Source organism: Nothoprocta perdicaria, unplaced genomic scaffold, assembly GCF_003342845.1.
Source record: "Nothoprocta perdicaria isolate Ctin4 unplaced genomic scaffold, notPer1 scaffold_181, whole genome shotgun sequence".
Taxonomy (NCBI): domain Eukaryota; kingdom Metazoa; phylum Chordata; class Aves; order Tinamiformes; family Tinamidae; genus Nothoprocta; species Nothoprocta perdicaria.
The window spans coordinates 192020-211748 of NW_020454994.1; the positions used below are offsets into that span (position 1 = coordinate 192020).

General features: G+C 43.4%; 1 protein-coding gene across 1 annotated transcript in view; it reads right to left on the reverse strand.

Annotated features, from left to right (window-relative positions):
* Window positions 1–298: 298 nt before the first annotated feature.
* The window catches only part of PCSK2 (proprotein convertase subtilisin/kexin type 2), a gene marked incomplete at its 5' end in the record, with an annotated part of 86572 nt that continues 67141 nt past the window's right edge, over window positions 299–19729 (reverse strand). Inside the window, 6 exons of the mRNA XM_026036599.1 lie at window positions 299–1089; window positions 5888–6115; window positions 7668–7768; window positions 9007–9222; window positions 16660–16835; window positions 19188–19276. Of these exons, the coding sequence (XP_025892384.1) occupies window positions 603–1089; window positions 5888–6115; window positions 7668–7768; window positions 9007–9222; window positions 16660–16835; window positions 19188–19276 (1297 nt within the window). The remainder of the gene's footprint in view (window positions 1090–5887; window positions 6116–7667; window positions 7769–9006; window positions 9223–16659; window positions 16836–19187; window positions 19277–19729) is intronic.

Below are 19729 nucleotides of genomic sequence, written 5' to 3' on the forward strand. Positions count from 1 at the left end.
CTTCCTTATTGCATGCTCATTGAACCATTCTATGGCTAAAGTGTTAGCATGTTGTACAAGTGTATATAGTAAGGAAAACTCTGAAACAAATGGATTTCTGCAAATTAGATTTAAATTTTTTCTTCACCTCTAGATTATTTTCACAGGGTCTAGTCTTACTTTGGTTGAATCCAATGGAAGCTGAATTTGGTTGAATTCAATTGGTTGAAGCCCATTGTCACCAACTGCCAATGTTAAATTCACTCTTTTAAAAGTACAAACGACATTTACCACAAAAAATATGAAGGGAAAAGCCATCAACTTGTCTGCAAGTTACCGAACTGTATGACACAAAAGAAAAATCATTTACAGTCACAAACTGTACATAGTATTTGTAGGGGACAATATAGTTGTGGTTGAGAATAAAAAGAAAACAAAAAGAAAAGATTGCTTCAGTGGCAATTAAAATAATCATTGACAAGATCTAAGACTTTAAAATCAAGAGTGTGTGATAATTTGGCTACAGAGACGATCATTGTAATAGGTCTAACACGGATGTTGGGATAGTAGAAAGGCGAGTAGAGGGCTCCAGGGAAGGAACGAGACCGTCATGCAGAACAGCACTAGTTCTTGCTCAGGATGCTCTTGAGGCTTCTCTCCACTGCTTCATCCAATTCTTCTTCCAGTTCTTCTTTCTTGGACATGGCGAGTTTGGACTGATAATCCTTTACTATTTGGTCTATATAGGGCGCGCTCTGAGTGCCGTGCAGCATCAGTGTCCACTCCTTCAGCACGCCCCGCTGCGCGCTGCCGCCGACAAACCCGATCTCCAGGGCCCAGGTGCCCCTGGGGTCTTCTCCCCAAGTGTGTGTGGTCATGAAAGGCCACTTGTCAAAACCCACCTTGGAGTCGTCATCCCTGGGACGCCGGCTGAGCAAAATGGATTTGGTGCCCATGGGGGAGGTCATGTTGATGTTGAGGTCTCCTCGCCTGGTGGAATTCACAGTTATAACCGCTTGCACGTGCTCCAGGTAGCGCACAAAGTTCTCCTTCCCGTCACAAGCATCGGTTGTGAGCGTGAGGACGAGCTTGCCACTTGAGGGTATCTTTCTGAAGATCACAACACAGTTAAGCAGATTAAAAGGATACACATGATGACATGTCTTATTCTAAAACCATGTCTAACATTAACATTATAATCTTGATTATTATTTAACTTTTAATACCATTCATTGTTATTAATACATGGAAAATTAAGAAAATAAAACCTGCAAACCTATCCGTAATAAGAACACTCTGCTTTTATAAAATGGTATTAAAACCTTAAATTGAAAATACATTACAAAATGGACACCTACGCAAAGAAAGAAGGAATACAATTAAGAAGTGCAAAGTGCTATTTAAGAAATATTAATACACATTTAATAGCTGCCTTTACTGATCATTACTTTATTGAGTAATGTTTTAACAATGCTTATATTCACTGAAAGAACCCTGAGTAGTCAATCCGGTCGGATAGGCACCTCAAAGGCATCAGCAAAGACTTGTGTCTAGAGTTACAGGATGAGCTGCACAAAATTTCTGCGCAGCTGAAGTCTGTGTATTCAGATCTGTGCTCTCGCTCTGATTTGGAAATTAACACAAATGGTGAATTCCAGTTTCAACTAATTTARAAATCCCTTTCTATTAAAATTGCTGTCTTTGAGCTCTCCTGTACAGGAGCACACAGATTCAGAAAAGAAGTCAGGAGAGGTTATAGGGTTTCTGAAGTGCTAAACCCTGAAGTGACCAATGACTTGGTCAGAATAATTAAGTTCTCATGAGGGCAACTGGTTCTCCCGGTTAACTGAAGGGCACTTCTCCCAGCGAGGGTGGAAAGGAATGAAATGAAACACCAGAAACGCTAAATCCACTGGTAGAACATGGGCTTAGTCCTGCAACGCTTAATGTGCAAGGGGTCTGTCATCAAAGAAAAACAATGTCCCTGTTGTAGAGGGCATTTATTGCTAGAAAAAGACCCTTGAGAAGAAAACTCATTAATGTTAGCATGCCAAGAGAGCCCCTCTTGTAAGGGCAGTGGGGTTTAGGGTCAAGCCAAAGAGGAATCTCTCCATCCATTGGCAGCCCAAGCAACAAAATTCTTCCTGGCATTATGCCCTCCAGCCTTGGCAGATCCTTTTCAAAATTAGTTGATCYCCCATCACCAGCACCTCAAAGGAGAATGAAAGCAAGTCGCTGCATTCTGCATTTTCCTGTTTCGGAGCAGAGATTTGGTGGAGCTGTAACCGCTACAGGCCCTTCGGGGCTGCACGTTACATGTCGGCCTGTGAAGCCACATGTCCCAGGACATGTCCTGTTCACGTTTGTCACCACAGAACCACAGAATGGTTGGGGTTGGAAGGGACCTCTGTAGATCATCTAGTCCAACCCCCTGCTCCAGCAGGGACACCCAGAGCACGGGGCACAGGGYGGATCCAGGCAGGTTTGGAGACCTCCAGAGAAGGAGCCTCCACARCCTCCCTGGGCAGCCTGTGCCAGGGCTCTGGCACCCTCACAGTGAAGAAGCTGTTCCTCACATGGAGATGGAAGGATTAAACGTAAAAGGAAGCCCGGGACACCACGTCGTGCTCTCAAACAGCATCAAACAGCAAAGAAATAAATTCTGAACTACTGCATATCTTTGAAAAGAGAAAAAGAAGCCACAGGAAGCTGCCAGCAGTTATTATTACCTCCTCCAGTGTTTGTAATTAATACTCAGATGTACGCTGCATCCTTGCACATGAACTTCTTACTGACATGGAATATTTGTTGTGTCATTTCTTTTTTTAAGCATTACTCACTCAGGAATGAAGACCTACAAATTTAAAGGGTAATTACTTGTTTATGCTTCTCCAGCCCTTGAATAAAACTGGCATTTTATTAGCTATAATTGCTACAGAGCAGGAGGAGGTGACAGCCGTTATTAAGGGGTATTTTTAAGCACTCCTTTTYAAAAGAAATGAGTGTTTTAAGTATGAAGCCAACTGTTTCCCTTTCCTAATGAAATGGTGCATTCTTCAGAGCGCAGGGAAAACATTTCCCTTGAGCCTGACTTCCAGGAATTCTTCTCTTCCGGAAACAAATTCCAAGCATTACAGTTCAGCCCATTGCTAACTGGCTCAGGCCACCCTTTGCTTCCCCTCTAATGAAGTCTTCTCAGGACTATGTGTGAACGTAGGTATTGAAACATCCATATTAAGCAAACACACAAAAAACACACACACAAAAGCCCCCAAAATGTGTTGTTCTGAATCTTGGAAGTGCCTGGGAGCAGAAGTTGGTGTCACATAAACACCGTGTAGCTAAAAGATCAGGACATTTGAGTAGGATAATCKCAGAACTTACTTGGTATCCCAAATAAATTTCTCTGCATGGGAACTAGCACCTCATCCTACAGACTCCTAGTGGGCTGTGGTACCATTGTGCAAACTGGATAATTAAATGCCTCGGAAATTAATCCCGGCCGGATTACTAGCATCGTCCTCAAAAGGGTCTGAACTGGGACTGTCTAAGAGCAATCTCACACGCCTCCCAAAGCCTTGTTCATCAGCGTCTCGCTCTGAAAGTTACTTTCAGATAAAAACTGATAAACTCTTTCCATCTCCTTCAGTCAATGCAGGAGAACCCCCGAGGACAAATCATTTTTAATCTCTGGACACCAACCCCCAAGGAGGCAGCGCAGCAGCAGCGCTGGAGCTGCTTCTGTCCCGTGGGCAGCYTGCTCCTGCACCCTCGTGGGTGCTGCAGAGCCTCTCTAAGACACGGGAGATGAGGCTCGATCTGCCCCTGCTATTCATTAGGATGCAATTCTCTCTGCTTCACCACACTAACTACTATGGGCCAGGCAAATTTCCCCAAAGAAACAAAACTAACTTAAGACAAAAGGGGAAAACATGGCCTAACTGAAAAGCAGGAGTCTTTTGTTCCAGTTCAGCTTGTTCCAATACGTATTCTTTTTATTTTGCATGAAATGTAGTATCTGGTAACACAGATCAGATGGGAGACTATGCATTTTTCAGAAGCACACTCCTCTGCCTCTCAGCTAATGATCTCTGATTGGGTTAAATTATCTCTGCATCGCCCTGGACCAGCCTGAATTATCAGACTTGTCCTTGTTTTCTTTTTGCTGTCTCAACAAAAATCCCTTTTTATGGCAAGTTGTTATTGCTAACAAGTGTTTCTGCAGTCAGCAGAGAAATGCTGCACTTTAAATATTGATTATTTGCAGCTCTCTACACATTCTAGGTTTTACATTCCTCCCTTGCCTGTTTCTGCTAATTGACAATGTTGCTATGGTGCATGTCACTGTACCAGCTGCTTACCTACCTAAATATAGAAGATGTTGCTGCAGCAATGCCAAACTGGAAAAATAAACCAATTATCCRTGGCAGCAGTACAACATCAGCTTGCATCTCCGAGGATTCTCTTGGAGGTGGCGCTAGGACCTAACCAGTTCCACTTTGAGGTCTCTTCTTCACAAATGCACAAATGCTCTAAGCACGCAGCAGGTTCTGGGTGTTGCTCTCAGAACAGAGTTTGGGCATTTCTGAGCTTTGCAGGGATCATAGCCATAGAGGAGCCTTCCTGCACCTCAGAATTCCTGGGATGCAGAAATGCCCCCCCATCACCAAAGGAAAGCAGGTTTTTGGAAAGCTCCATGGCTTCTGCTCCTCTATCCAACACTCATTTCAACGGCAGAAACAGGACTGAAAAACGAAGGCAGAAGAACGCTAATGCTACACGCTCCTCACCCCGCTCTTGCTCAGTCTGCTCCCAAATCCATCTGGGGCCTTGCCGAAGCGATGTGGCCAAAATTACACACTGAAATTCTCCCCTTTCCTCTACAGGAATCTCCATCTCAATAAACAAGGCTGTACGAAGGTAAATGAGATGGTTTGTCTTCATAAATAGTGTCTGCATGTAAATTATGAATAAGCTAAAGACAGCTCAAAATTCTTTCCATAATTCTCTCATTTGCTTCTCATCAGTGAGCACGTGTGGGCCAGATAAATTAAACTCAGATCTCAGCTGTAGGACCCTGGATGCTGCCCATACAAACCCACTGGGAGCAAACCTGCTCTCTGGCTGAGCTACGTGCCAAGGTGGCACATTGGTTACTCCCTTTTTCCWGCACAATGATGCCTTCAGAAATGGCACTGAAAGGTCAAATTTGGAACGTTATAGACATAAATTGGCCATCATCAGGTTAGCATTTCAAATAATCAAATTGAACTATAGCTGTTGTAGTCGATTAGCATTAATTCATTCACTTGTTGACTCACTCAGTTTAGCACATGAAGGTAATCAGAAAATAATTTGACTACCTAAGCCTGYAATTAGAGATGTGAAGAACATAAACCAAACACAATTAAATGCCGTAATGTTCAAGCTGAATTGCTGCTACCTGTAGGTGATTGCTTCAGTCTTCTGGAGACGAACTGTTTGCTGGAACAGGTCACAAGGAGCGATCACCCGACCAAGAGTCAGCTACCTGCCACCTTAGGGAGCCCCAAGTAACTTACTTGGTTTAAGGTGCCAACCTTCCACATTTTCACCTCTGCACACCTTCTTTTTTCATACAAGCTTTGCCACAGACAAACTTGTGAGTGATAAGGAAAAAATGGGTGCTGCTTTAAATACTGCTGGCATTAGCGTTGACTCTACGGATCATCCAGGATTCAAGGAATCATGTAGCTTATTTATTATTATTTTTTAAAATATCTGGGATGTAACAACATTAAGCTTTCCTAGAGAAAAAAAACCATTCAATATATATTTCTCTGATCATCTRTTTCTTTGTATTTACATGCTTATGGTCTCTTAAATGCCTGGAAAAAAGCAAAATCCATAAACTAGACTATTCACTTACTCAGGTTCCTGTATTGAGCCTCCAACACAGTGGAATCTCTCTGGAACAGTCTTCCAGTCTTTTGCCATCTTAACCATTGCTCCTGCATCTAGGACTCCATAGCCAAACAAGTGGTTGAACTCCAGCCCCACACCGTTTCTACGCCACTGATGAACCTCATCATGAAGCTGGTTCCTTTTGGAGGTGAGCACTGTCAAATGCTGCATGTCTCTCCAGGTCAGATCCAAGCTGTGGAARAGAAGCACGGACTTAGTATTTCTAAGCAAATATTAAAGAAAGATGGTGGTTTTGAGTAAGCATTTTGGTAAAGTATACTTCTATGAATCACAGAAAATGTATCTATATACATATCAATACTAAAGCTTCTGTTGATTTCAGAGGGAACAAGAATAGGATTTAATTACATAGAACTTCACATATTCCCCCAAATTACAAAATCATTTCTGATTGTTTCCTTGTTCTTAAAAGCAACTGATTTCAACTACACGCGATAAATCCACCATGCAATTTTTAAGTGAATAGAGTGCTACATTATGCCAGACCCTGAACAGAATTAAAAAAAAAAAATTAAAAGGGATGATGGCAGAATATAGCCTAGCCTTCCTCTTGCATCTTCCCCTTGCTTCCTTGTCTGCTCCTCCTGCTTTTCCCTGAGATCTTCCAAAGTCCTGATCTGATGGAGCCAGTGGGCTAAAACAAGCAAGGCCTTAGTAATCTGGCCAGACTGTGAATGTGGACATGTGGGCTGGGGTGGCTGTAGATGGACATTTCAAGGTATGGTAGAGGTTTGTACCCCATGATGCACTAGCACAGATGAAGTTCGGTGATGTTTGTCTAGATTAGATGACCATTTTTCATCTCCAGCTCTTGTCTGCCTAGATTCACAGTGATTAAGAGGCTAGGAAGGACATTTATGTTATTCTTCTGAAAGCTTCAGAACTGAAATGCTACCTCTACGCAACTGAAGTTATTCCAGTCATTTTATGATGCCCTCTTTCAGCATTACAATGTGTCTGATTTAAACCACCAGCCTAAAAGGATCTGCTTTTCAGCTTTCTGTGCCCCAAGTAATAAGCATATRAGCATGCTGAATGTACACCAGAAGAGCCAATTATTTAAACATTTTCAAGGTGACACAAAGTGGCTGAAAAGCAGCTATAACTTGCATCATTCTCTTTGAAACTTGTTAAGGGCTTGCTTAAAACTATGCTTTCCAGCTCACAGCTTAGTTTGCAGAGACGTGTCAGACTTAGGCTATAAATGAGCTGAGAGACATTGCAGGAGGTCTGCAYGTGGAATTGGGAACGTTCCTGGGAAGGAATAACTTGACCAGGGCAAATCTACGCAATGAAAGGTTTGAAAGAGCCAGCCTGGGAGAAGATGAGAGACAATTACAAAACTTTTATTTTATTTTTTTCCTTTTTCTTTATTCTCAGCTACCAACCAGCTGCAACTCTTTGGCCTGCCCAATTCCAGTCTAATAAACAGGCCGTGGTAGATACTSCCTCTCCCAAAAACTGACTGCCAGAGCTGCTTGGTAGAAGAACACTCTCTCCTCCTTTCTACACTGGCTCAGGATGAACTCCTGGCCGGTTCTGTGGGTCTTCTGCTTTTGGCAAGGCTGTAGCTCCACGTGCAAGCTCCATGCATGGCACTGCTGCACCCGGCAACGTGTTAGCTGCTGSAGCCCCAAGGCGGCCGCCTTTTATGACCAGCAACATTAACCATCCGCCCATACCCCTGCTCTCCTGAGCTCACAGATAATTTCTTAAGAGCATACTTAGCCTCCAGGGCCAGGGCGAACACTCCGGCTGCCTCAGGGGCAGCTGCAGACGTTCCCGAGTGGCGGAGGGTGCAGTTGCCATACAGATCCGTTGTAGCCTGCAATGATATTAGAACTAATTAATGAAAGCAGCTAGCCTGTTTTCCTGGGGGCTACAGACTCGGAAAAGTGCAGAAAGGGCAGGTTGTGCCCTTGCTCTTTGCAATAATTGTGTATTTGCTCCTAGGATCCTGCTAATCTGTTTTCTTCTTGGAATAAAGTATTTAGAAAGACAGCACGACACAGCTAGAGAAGGTAGGAATATAAAAATAGATTATAATGTAAGAAAAGGGTGTTCATTGATACTTGTAACACCTGAACTCTTATCGCTATCATTTATTTCCTATAAACACAGTTCAACCAAAGGCCTGAAATTCTCTTGTCGTTATTGGCATGATTTAAAAAAAWTTTTTTTTTTAACAATATTGAGATTTTTAGTATTGGTGCAACTGCAGAACCAACAGGAGCGATCTCCTATTTTCTATACAGGGTGGTCACCAGAACAGCCCTGAAAGATATCCCAGCAGTTAATTTTATCGTGGTAATTATATAGGTGACACTGATATTAGAATACAGCAGAAACCAGTATTTTTCCATCAGTTACTGCACACAAGAGGCTACCATATGTCATTGCCTGCTCCAGTAACACTGACCGGTTACTGGAGGAGAATTCCAGTTATAAAGGTATAAAAAAAAAAAGTGTCATTTCGAATAGTAAGTTTAGCCCTGTAAAGAACTGACCCTTGAACAAGATGCTCCACAGTGACCTTAATATGAGGCTGTATCTCTGTGGGTAGCCTGAACCCTTGCTCTTCCTCCTGTGGGTGAGTGACTGTTTTTCTGCTCTGTTCAGCTTCTAGCACAGCAGCAGTCTGGCTCCTGCTGCTCTGCTGGTACAATTAGGCATGAGCTCAGCTAACGCAGATCATCTCTGTTGATGTCAGCACAGATTTCAACCCTTTTCATTTCRGTTGTATTAGAGACCTTCTGTTTGAGCATCCTGCTCTGGAAAAAAAGGAGGATTGAACTTTTAAATCAGTAAAGGTTTCTGATAAAGAGGCTGTAAAATACGGAAGATGATTGCTATTCTTAATACTAATCCCATATCTCTTTGCTAATGCTCTTAATATTAATCCTATATCTCCTCTGGTGGCAGTTTTGGCATGATCAGGTACTGGCAGTGAGAAAATACCCATGTCAACAAAGCACCATCTGCTGCTCCAAAGCAGACAGGGATGTAACAGGCCATGGGAGGGCACAAGGACAGCAGCAACCACACAACAATATCTGGACTCACCACGCCGGCCTCTGGATTTCTCTTCCTCCCGTTGCTAAAGGTGGAGGCCAAGGTCGAAGAGCAGCTTTCATCGTACAGAGCGGTCCGCCCGTCGTTGATGGCAGAGTTGATGGAGATGGTCCACATGCTGGATGCGTAACCGTCACAGTTGCAGTCGTCRTAGCTGCCGCCGTCTCCGGAGGCCCACACGTAGATGCTGCCTTTGCCACCCCGGCCCTGCGACGGGGGAAAATCAGCCCTCTGRGGTCACATTGCAAGCAGGAGGCAACAACCATCCTAAACGGCACCTCTAATCAGGAAGGTAGAGCAGAAAACTGGTCCTGATAAAATGAACATCAACTATCAGCTGAAATAACAGGGACTCGTGCAGATTTTTTCAATCCAGTTAGCTGGCAACCCCAGAGTGTTTTGCAGCCTTGTGTAGACAGAACATTTCCATTTAACTCCTGTTCYGCTTGACACTCTGAAAGCTTCTGCACCAGAAGCTAAGATGTTTTATGGATTCCTTTGTGTTTATGTCGAGCTCTAAGTACTACGAGGGAAGTGTTCCTCTAAAAGGGATACAGGTCATACAATTTACTGGGTTTCTAAGATACTATTAAGTCCAGGCAATGGCTAAAAAAAATCTGTAACACTGGCAATTTTTTCTCTTGATGGATTTTCCTCCCTAGGTGCCACTGACTTATACATGTTTTTCTGACAAATCAACCTCTACTACCAAGCAGAAAATAGAGTTGAGACCACATGAATCATCTGCAAAGTCAGGCCCTACCAAATACACTGGAAAGTCTAGAGAAAGGTGGGACTGCAGCTGCAGGACAGCTAATAAAAACCAGGTCCTTCCCATCAGTTAGAAGAAAGAAATTTCTAGCCTCTCCCTAATTCCCAGATACSTGAAGGGTGCGAAGGGATCAAATCAGCTGTTTCTCCTCCTCACAAACAAAGAAAGAGGTAAAAGCTGCCTGGGTCCAGAGGAAAAAACAGTGATAGTGAAAGCAAAGCTCAGATCTCCCACATAATTCTGTGTGTAGTCCAATGCAATCTAATATTTATTTCTAACAGCATCAGAAGGGCACAAGGCCTCAGTTAATCATTCCTTTTATGTGCACTGGGAAGAAGACAAAAAAACACCATCTCTTTTGGCCTCTTCACTGCACAACAGGCAGTGCTCACTGCAGAACATGCAAATACAGCCCCTTGCAATGGGATTCGAGTAGGTAACTGTTCTTGCTGGGAATTTAAATCAAATCTGCGCTCCCGGCAGTAGCTCCTCTTTTTCATCATTCCCCACTGACCAGAGCAAGCTCATTAGTTTAAGCGTGTTACTGTGCTGCATTACAGGTCAGTGAACYGCACAGCAGGTTTGCTGCCCCTGGGGCACCAAACGTCTCAGGACAGAGATTTTCCACAGCAAAGGTTACACCTATGAAACACCTTCTTGAAATCAGCCTAAGAACACATACAGACCTGAGCTCCACCACTTCAGTTTTAAGGGGGGAAACACTGTTGCAAAAATCTAAGAACAAATTAATTCCAGATTTGTTTTTAAAGAATAGCATAATGAGAACCATGATACATTTCCCCCCGCCGCTTGGTTAACTTTCCTTTTTCTGGTGTAGACTGCTCCTCTGCTAAACACTGAACATTCACTTTCCTTGAAGTCAACTATTTCTGCCTGCTGCTTTAAAGGATGGATGAGGACAGTGATCCTGGGACAAGCAGACTTCCTACCAGCCAAAAACCCCGTTCCTGGCACCAGCAGCCGCCTGCTGTCTGCTTGGGCAGGGGAAAACAGCACTGGAGAAGGTGCAAGCAATATACACCAGAAATACCAGAGGAAGCTTAAAGGGAGATTTGGAAAGAAGAGACAAGACTAGCAAGATAACGCAGCTAATGCCTTTTAAGAGTTTATCTCCTCCAGCATCCTGTTGAAACCCGCTCGCTTGCCCCGGACATGGTGCACACCAGGGTGGCTGCACCGCTGCCATCTGAAGCTGTAGCTCCCAGAGCAAGGGGGTTCTCTGTGTATCTGCCGCTAGCCTAAAGCTGCCTGCCTCTCAATTCAAGCTAAGCTCAAATTCATCTCGGCCAGKCTACATACTGGAAAAGCCACAGACAGCTACTGAGAAGCTCTCCTTGCAGAAAGAGCAGGTTTTCTATTTCCAGAGTTCTCGTGGGATGCTCTGCTGCTAGCAAAAAATATCTGTGAGAAACTTCACTACCCACTTTCTGGTCGTGTAAAGAGCACACTCCAGGAGAACCTCTCCAGTGAACTCTCTTGCACAAGTGAGTGGGCAGGGACTAACTCAAATCCTGTCATTTTAGGCACCTCTCTCACACTCCTTTCTCCTTGTTACTGTGTTCATCCATCCTGCTTGCTGATCTAGCACCCAGAGCAGTGTTTGCAAAAGATTTGTGCACACTTTCCAAACAAAAACAGGTTACATTTGACACAAAAACCATCCAGCTTCCTCAATCTTGCCCTTTACAGCTGGGAAGCACTTGTGGCTAAAGGCAGGGACGTGAGGCTTCCAATTCAGACTGTTTGGCTTTCATCCACACCTCCAGCCATAGATCAAGATATATGATATATGGCAGCTATTCTGTATTTCTTCTCCTTACAATGCAAGAAGTGTTTCAGCACCTCCTGTGGACTTTCATGGCCATTTATTTATTAACACAATAAATAAAGTGCTTTTCTAGGAAAAGGGGAAAATTCTGTAGCTTTCACAAGTCTTTGCCATAGGCCTTATTGGCATTTGGATAGGATTCAGTTATTTTCCATTTCCTACTAATTTCTTCTGAAAAGAAAGTGTKTTTGCTTCTCTTCTGGCATCCTCATTAGTGCTTTCAGGACTGAATTATTTGAAAACCCTTAAGTATTTTGCAAAAARTGCCGCCTTCAATAATGATTGTTAATTGTACTGAAGAGAGTCACCTGCAGTGCAGTGCATGGTGCTCCTAGAGTACCCTGGAGGTGCCTGGAGGTGCTTTGTGACCCTGGCTCTGGATCTTCTCAGGATTGCTGAGACTATCACAGGCAGAAAGACTCTAAACATCTAMATTTGCTGTTCAGCAGGGACAGCGTTTTCTGCCCAGTGCTCCCAGTATGATGAACTCCCTGCTTCACAGCTCTGCAGCACTGCAAAGGTACCCGGCTGGTAGCAGCAGCCCTGCAAAAGCACGTGGCTGCTGAGCAGGAAGCAAAGGCATTCCCAGGGAATCAGAAAAATAAAATCTACATTTGGAGGCTAAGCTGTTGTGTTGCCTCTTTAGGAAAAAAAAAAAAAAACCAAAGAAACAGTAATTTATATGTTAATATAGAAGCGGCGGGGTGACGAGTCTGGCAGCCTGGCAGTCATGGTCTGATCTCGAAACACTGACACTTTGCAAAYGAGGAGTCGTGGTTCTTGTCACCAGGGCAAAAAAGCTGGTCATGCTCTTTACAAATGTGTGGAAATATCTCCCTTGGGATAAACTGGCTACCTCCAGACTTCCAAACGTATATGGCATCCTCATGCGCACGTGTAACAGGGTGAATGAACTTTTGCATGAACTTAAATAAATAAKATACAGAATTATAATGCATATCATAAACACAACAGCAATACTGTAGTAAATGGTTCCCAAGTTATAAGGGCTTCCTTTGGACCCCAGTAACCTAAAGATTGCTCTATCATAATTTCCCTATCCTCACTTGGCTGTTAATGGAAGGAGTTAGAAGTATCTAACATAAGATATGTTAGAGATAACAGCAAAGGCAAGAATGGAATGTGCTACATACACAAAGAATGTGGTTGAGCAGGTAAATTCTCAAGGAATAAATTCAGCCCAAGCTATCGATAAAYGAATCCTACATCCTGAAAGTGCTAYAGAGACCAGTTTGGCTTGTTTTCTTCTTCCAAGAGCTGAATCTGGGAAGAATGACGGCATAAGACAGCACAGAAGAAACATTTACTGGATAGTCTCTCAAAGAAGGGATGTACCCATAGAGAAGGGGCAGAACTAGATCCTGAGCTAGTTATCTTTCCTGTTTAGGATGATTGCTGCTGTAATTCTAGATTCAAGGATACAGAAAGCTGTAAAGTAACATATGTCTTTTCCCCTGCTGCTGATCATATATGTGGCTTGGAAAGGGGTCTAAAGCCAGATGATAATTTTTCATGGAGTATATCCACGTTTATCTGTATTCTGCAGTTACCACCTCATTGGCATTGAGTGAACCTAGCCCAGACATYCCAGCAGATCTGGAGGGGAGGATCTCAAAGGGAAATGACAGGGCAAAAACGTGACAGTTTTGGGGAAGAAGGAAGCTCTGGTCATTGAATTTCTGCTTGAGCTGAATTCTCAAGTACAGCTGTAACATGGTGAATGTTACCTGGGCTTATGAACTCAGTTAACTGCATATTCACCATAAGAACTCCCAATTAATTATCTTTTGTTTATTACATTAGAGGCAAGGATATTAATCTTATTCTGTGCAAGAGCTCTTGCATTGCTTTTAGTTTAATAACACATTTTTATTCTCAGCATGCTGCTTCCTCCCTGCCAGTATTTCAGCTTCATCACTAATTCATGAACCATCACTCTGGTAGAGGCAGCCCTGGACTGAGAAAAAGAATTCATACGTTTATTTGCCTCTCATTTATAAAAGATATGACTTTTTAATAAGGGTCTTATTATTCTGAAAAATAACCATATATTAGATTTGCATTTGTACATTCAATAGAGAACGTGGAACAGAGACCGTAGAGCTAAAAATACATAGAGGAGTATTATATCATAGACTGGTTAAACTTGCTTTAAATGCAGGAGAGCCTGATTTYCAAAGCACCACGGAGAGCACCCAGCACCCCTGAAATCATGAAATATCTTTGGAAAAACCAGTTCTCTCCAAAAAGAAGCCACAACAAATTATACACAAAAAGGTACCTATGGTAGGAGCTGGAATGAATATAACAAAGGTAGATCTGCACTGCTGGAAACACAAYGAAAAGGCAGGCACGTGGGCTGGAGCTTGTGTCTTCCTTCCCGTGTCCAACGCCAGAATCTATCTCGGATGCAGCTATTATACATTAATAGTCACTGGGCAACATCAGCTTTCTTAGGCAGCATCCATCATTATTCCTTCTCCTGTCTAATTCTGCAGTGGCTGTTTGACACAACCTGTTTAATAACATAGGCTCTTCGGCTCACTTGAAGCTGAAGACCTATGAGAGCAACCCTGCCCAAGGAGGAGGACCATCATCACCRTGGTGTCTCCTCAGCAAGCAGCCAACCTCAGAGACCTCCGGATCCCTTCTGACCCTATTACTGAAACTCATCCCTTTAGGAAAATGCAAACACTTTGGAAGGGAGGGCATTAAAAAATAATGTGCCTGAGACTTGGCAGTGTAACAAGACAATAGAGCAGGAGGGAAAAAACTCCTCTCCTGTGCTAAACATTCACAGAGAGGGGGTAATGCCACTATCACTTCAAAAACTAAAGCAAATGGAGATATGATAGGAAAATATTTCAAAGCTTTTTAAAAATATCAACCAATTGCATAAACCAAGACAAATTAAAACCTCCTTTTCTTCAGAGGTTAAAATAACTCTATTTATATTAGCTTGCCAGAGCTGTTAGCGACTTTTCTGTCACTTTTAGGCTAGTTCTGTATGTAAACTAGTTCTGTCTGTAAAAGAACATGGAATATTTTATATGTTCAGAGTTTACTTCTGCTCCAACTAACATTACTGGAAGCAGAAACAAATATCCACTAATTGCAAAACATGAAGGTGTTCTTAAAAAGCCTATCCATTGTGCCCCATACCTTATTTGCTGTGTATTTTATCATTTGCTTTATTTTATGATGGACTGATAAGCAGAAATAAACCAGATGGGAGTGAGAGCCTGCAACTGAAAGACTGGACAGATTGTCACTTCTTGACCATGGACTTCTCAGTTGCACCTTTTGGAGGGCATAAAAAGGCACAAGAAGAAACTGCTGGTATTAAGTCAGGGCACTGATCAAGCCAACATTTGGTTCTACTGCAAAACACAGCAAACTCATTAGAAATTTGTGACAAAATTTCCTTAATTATTGAAGCACATTTGTAAATTAATGGGCAACAGCATGAGGACACCTATAATTCTTCTATTTGGCAAAACACTTAAGGCTCTGAATTTGAGAAAGCTTTAGATACTTTGCCCCCTCCTATGGCAGTAGATTTAATTATCATGTCACAAAACCTGGTAAACTGCCTGTGCTGTTCTCAGGGAGGTGGGGATGAAGAGAAGGAGARAGTGGCAAAAGCCACAGGAAGAAATCATTCGGATGGGAAAGGAGTAATTGCAGAGCTYCCCCACAAAACCACCCCAGGTCTTTCCAATGAAAGCCCTTCTACAGTCCGTCAGATGTGGTTGTCCTGGCCACAAGACACAGAAGAGACAGAGACAAGCAGACATTTTTCACTCACTGTRCTTCCCCAACAGCCCCACTCTGGCGATTTCCTCTGGGCTTGACTGCTTTCTTCTCTCCCAGCTCCTCCAACAAGTGGAAGTTCTCCCCATCTTTCACCCTCACAAATACCATCCTCCCAGAAACCACCTCTKATGGTGTTTTCTCCAAGGCCCACATGCTTCCTGAGGACACATTTGTCTCTACAGTCCCTACCCTAATGATCATGCTCCAAACTCACTGAGTTTTGACCAGTGGATCAGCGGACTGGCCAAAAAACAGATCAGGTCCATGTAGGAAGGTTCCCTCCGAAAGGTATCAAAACCAAGCAGAGATTCTCTATCCATTTTGTCCATTCTGCTGCCAAGAGGCCTCTCTAAGCCAACTCACAGATGCTTCTCCCTGAAGAATGCTGTATAAATACTAATGTGTGTTCTGACAGCTGTGATTGGCCTGGGTGGTCTAAAGGATTATAATAATCCCTTTTTTAAAATCAAAATGAGGAAAATGAGCAACTGGTGACCTCATGTGTTTGCACACTGCAGAATGTGAACTGGCTAGAAATGGCAGAAAATGCCAGTCTGTGAAATCCAAATTATTTTAACGGAATGCCTCCATTTTCATAAAATCTTGCTGGCTGCTAATGGAAAAATTTTCTGAAKGGATATTGAAAATAGGTAAAAACCTGTTCACTTGCTGCAGGGGAATATATAATTCMATGGACATCTGAGTAGGTGCAATCACAGCTGTAACAATGATCATATATAAGCAACTTRAAAGATCCTAGGAATCGAGAAGGGCAATTAAACTAGTGGCACATTGAAACAGACAAAGTAACATCAGTAGTARCATGACAAACATGTGTTGAACTGGGAAATATTTCTAGGGGATAACTTGTGGCATATTCTGACCAGGGGAATATTTTCTCCATCTCWTTCCTCATTACAGCTCTTTCATCTGTGAAACTATGTGAAAAGCACATGTGAGGTGACCAGACATAGATGTGGTTCCATGCAGAAGAGCACAGCACTCTAAGCCCATACAACAGAGGCAAAGCCACAGTACTGCAGAGAAAACACCAGTGCAACCTGCCAAGCTTTGACCAGTATCTGTAGGGAAAGCAAATAATGCAATGAAAGTTGAAAAAAGTCATAAAGTCAGTGTGTAAATAACACCCTGCTCTGCTCCTCAGCTTTTTTAATGGGGTTGTTACCTTGTTCACACCATCTGCCATCGCTTGCAGTGTCAGTTCTCTAGGTCCATCCACAGTCTTTCCATTGTCAGTTGGTCCCCAGCTGGCACTATATATATCTATGACTTGAGGCATATGACTGATGGAAGAAGCCTCAATAATGTCTGTCATAAACGGCTGGTCCAGCATTCGGATACCTGCAGATTTAATCAACACAAATTACACATTACTGAGGAAAAGATGAAATCTCTGCATGTGGATCACTGCACCGACTACAAACATTTTAGTTTACTGACAGTTTCACTCAGCAATTCTGTACTCAGATTTCACCAGAGTACATTTAGTCAACAGGATGCTGGTCCCTAAAAACCCAGCCACAGCAATGCAGCATGCTCCCAAAAGAGAAAGCATTTTATATACTGGGGATAAAGATTAGAGCTTCCTTTCCTAACTTGTATCCATGATGTCCTGACATTCCATTCACCTCTCAAGTGACTTTTCTGTTTATCTTGGTTCTTCTCCAAAATTTAATCAGAAGGTGGAAAAAGACTGAGCTGACTGAATTTCCTGGAAAAACACCAGTGTCCCTGAATGAAGACAATAGCAAAATATGGCCCATATTTGCAGGAGAAGAAAAAGAACAAAACCTGCTTTCTGTAACCCCTGTTGAAGTAGAAATGCAGTTTGGGTTTTGCTACAATCCCAGGACACGCCAGCTTCGTCACATCTCTGAGCACCAGCCCTGAGCAAACCAAAGAGTTTGCCAAAGARTGTGCCAAAGAGAGCAGCACAAACCTTCACATCCATCACACCCCACGCAGAGGCCGGTTCCTCCTGACAGCCAACCTTTTTGGTGGCCTTTGGCTGAGATCTGAGCAACAAAGTGTGCATTTCAAACGCCCTGTACGGCCCCAAGTTGAAGTTCAGTGCTTTTCCCAAGGGCTTCGGGATAGAGATGTTACAGCAATCAATACCAGAGAGCCAAACAGGGAAATGGGAGTAGGGAATCTCATTTAGAAGTTAGTGCTTTTACTATAATCAATACAAAATCCACGAGCCAAATGTGAGACTGAAAAACGGGCATTTTCCAAACRGACATGGTATGAAGTTTAAATAGAAAGAAGACTGAAACTGAATATTCCTGATCTGCTAACTGAGCTAAGAAATTCTGTGTGAAACTTAGCTAGTGAGAAGTTCCCATAAATTCTTGAAAAATCTTGAAAAATGCGTTCAGTCTGCACTGAACCACAAAAACAATGATTGAACATGGGGAGATGGGGGGCACCACGAGTAGGTCCAGGCCATTTGGTTTGACTTCAGCGCAGAAAAGAGGCACAAGAGGCAAAACACCCAGTGCCTCAGATCCCTGGCTGGCAACTTCCAGCTCCACTTGCAAACCAGGACCCTCAAACAAGTCAGTAGCAGATACTGAGCTCTAATTACAATTTTCCACTGTCCACACGGTGGTGCTGCAGATGCATGCCGAACCCATTCTGAAAAGCATGGCCTTCCCAAAATTCAGTGGGGAATTTTGAGCAGAAGTGGACAAGTACAGGAGGGTATTTGTAGGCTTTTTGTTACCCTATTTTTTAACCACCAGCTCAAAATTGTCAAGTGAGCTCCAGCCAAATTCTCGAGTGATCCCCTAGAACTAGTTATTGCCAGAATGCCAATGGTGCCAAAAGTCCCACCTCTGAGGAGTGCATGAGGTTACTGAAGAAACAGACCAAGAAGAAACTAGACCCAAGTGCACATTAGAGTCAGTTCCTCACTCTCAGGGGTAATCACTTAGCAAATACACCTTGGTGGCCTTCTGACATGGAGACTCCAGGCTTTCTGCACAGCTGATAGTTGAAACGGAGCCTTTGTTCTTATGTCGTGGCCAAAATGGGCGCTGGCAAAGCCGAGCAGAACTGCCCACATGCAACCACGGGGAACCATTCCCAGGAAGCAATGGGTGCCTCCATGCCAGCGTTTTAGTTGGATCAGGGAATGATTTTTGAAGTGGCTCTCTTAAGCATCCACCTCCATCCACTATGCCTTGGTTCGCATCACAGAACACTCCTGTAGTTCAAAAAATGGATTTCTTCTGGGTGAAACCAAATAGGCTGATGTTGCCCAAGGCCAAACCTAATGCACTATAGGGCAATCTCACTGTAACACCAGGCAGGAGTTGGTTTGAAGCCYAAGCACCCAACACACATGAGGTGTGAATGCAAAGCACCCCCCTCTTATTTTTATTGCTCCCCTTCTACCATTCTGTACCACCTTGTTAAAACACCAGAGATGAACAATCTTGTGGAAATTTATACCACTGCAGGACCAGCCTGATGGCAATGGAGAGAATAAAAGCAGCATGGGATTTGCCATTACAAGTCCAATTTCTAAGTGCTGCAGGAATATCCATTTTTCCTCCTGCATAATGAGATTTGTCACAAATGATTCTGCAACAACGCAGGCAAGGAGCATTCAATATTAGTATACAAACAGGAGYCGACATAAAAAAAACTGAGCATAAGGAGCATGCAGTGTTCAGATGACTACTGTACCTGCCACCTTGGAGTTGTAGGCAACTCCCACGCCACAGATGTTGTTGTTGGCCGCAGCAGACACCTCTCCCGCACACCTTGTCCCATGGCTGCAAAGGGGAAGACAGAGACACCACGTGAGTCCCAGCTGAGGCAGAGCTGCACATGCTGAATCAAGCTGCATCTCCCTGGCTGTGTGTCTGCCTCACTGCAGTCACCTCCAGTACTTCCAAARGGAAACCATTCCCTCTCCATGGTATCCTGCGGAGGGCTGGACTCCGATGGGCTCAGCCCTTCCTCAAGCTCCTCTCTGCAGTGTGAACCRTGAGGCCAACCACACATTTCTCCTTCATTTAGTGGTAAAGTTATCCAGCCATTTTCTTTTTTAACTTGGGCCACCACGCAGGCCCTGCCTAGTTAACAACTATGAGAGAACAGGAACAGCAACTTGGAAGAACAGTGTAATACCAACAGTGTCCAGATYATTCCTGTGGTGGTGTTTCCCTTGGCAGTGTGACACCCATTATTTTGGACACCCCAAAAGTCCAGACCCATGGCACATG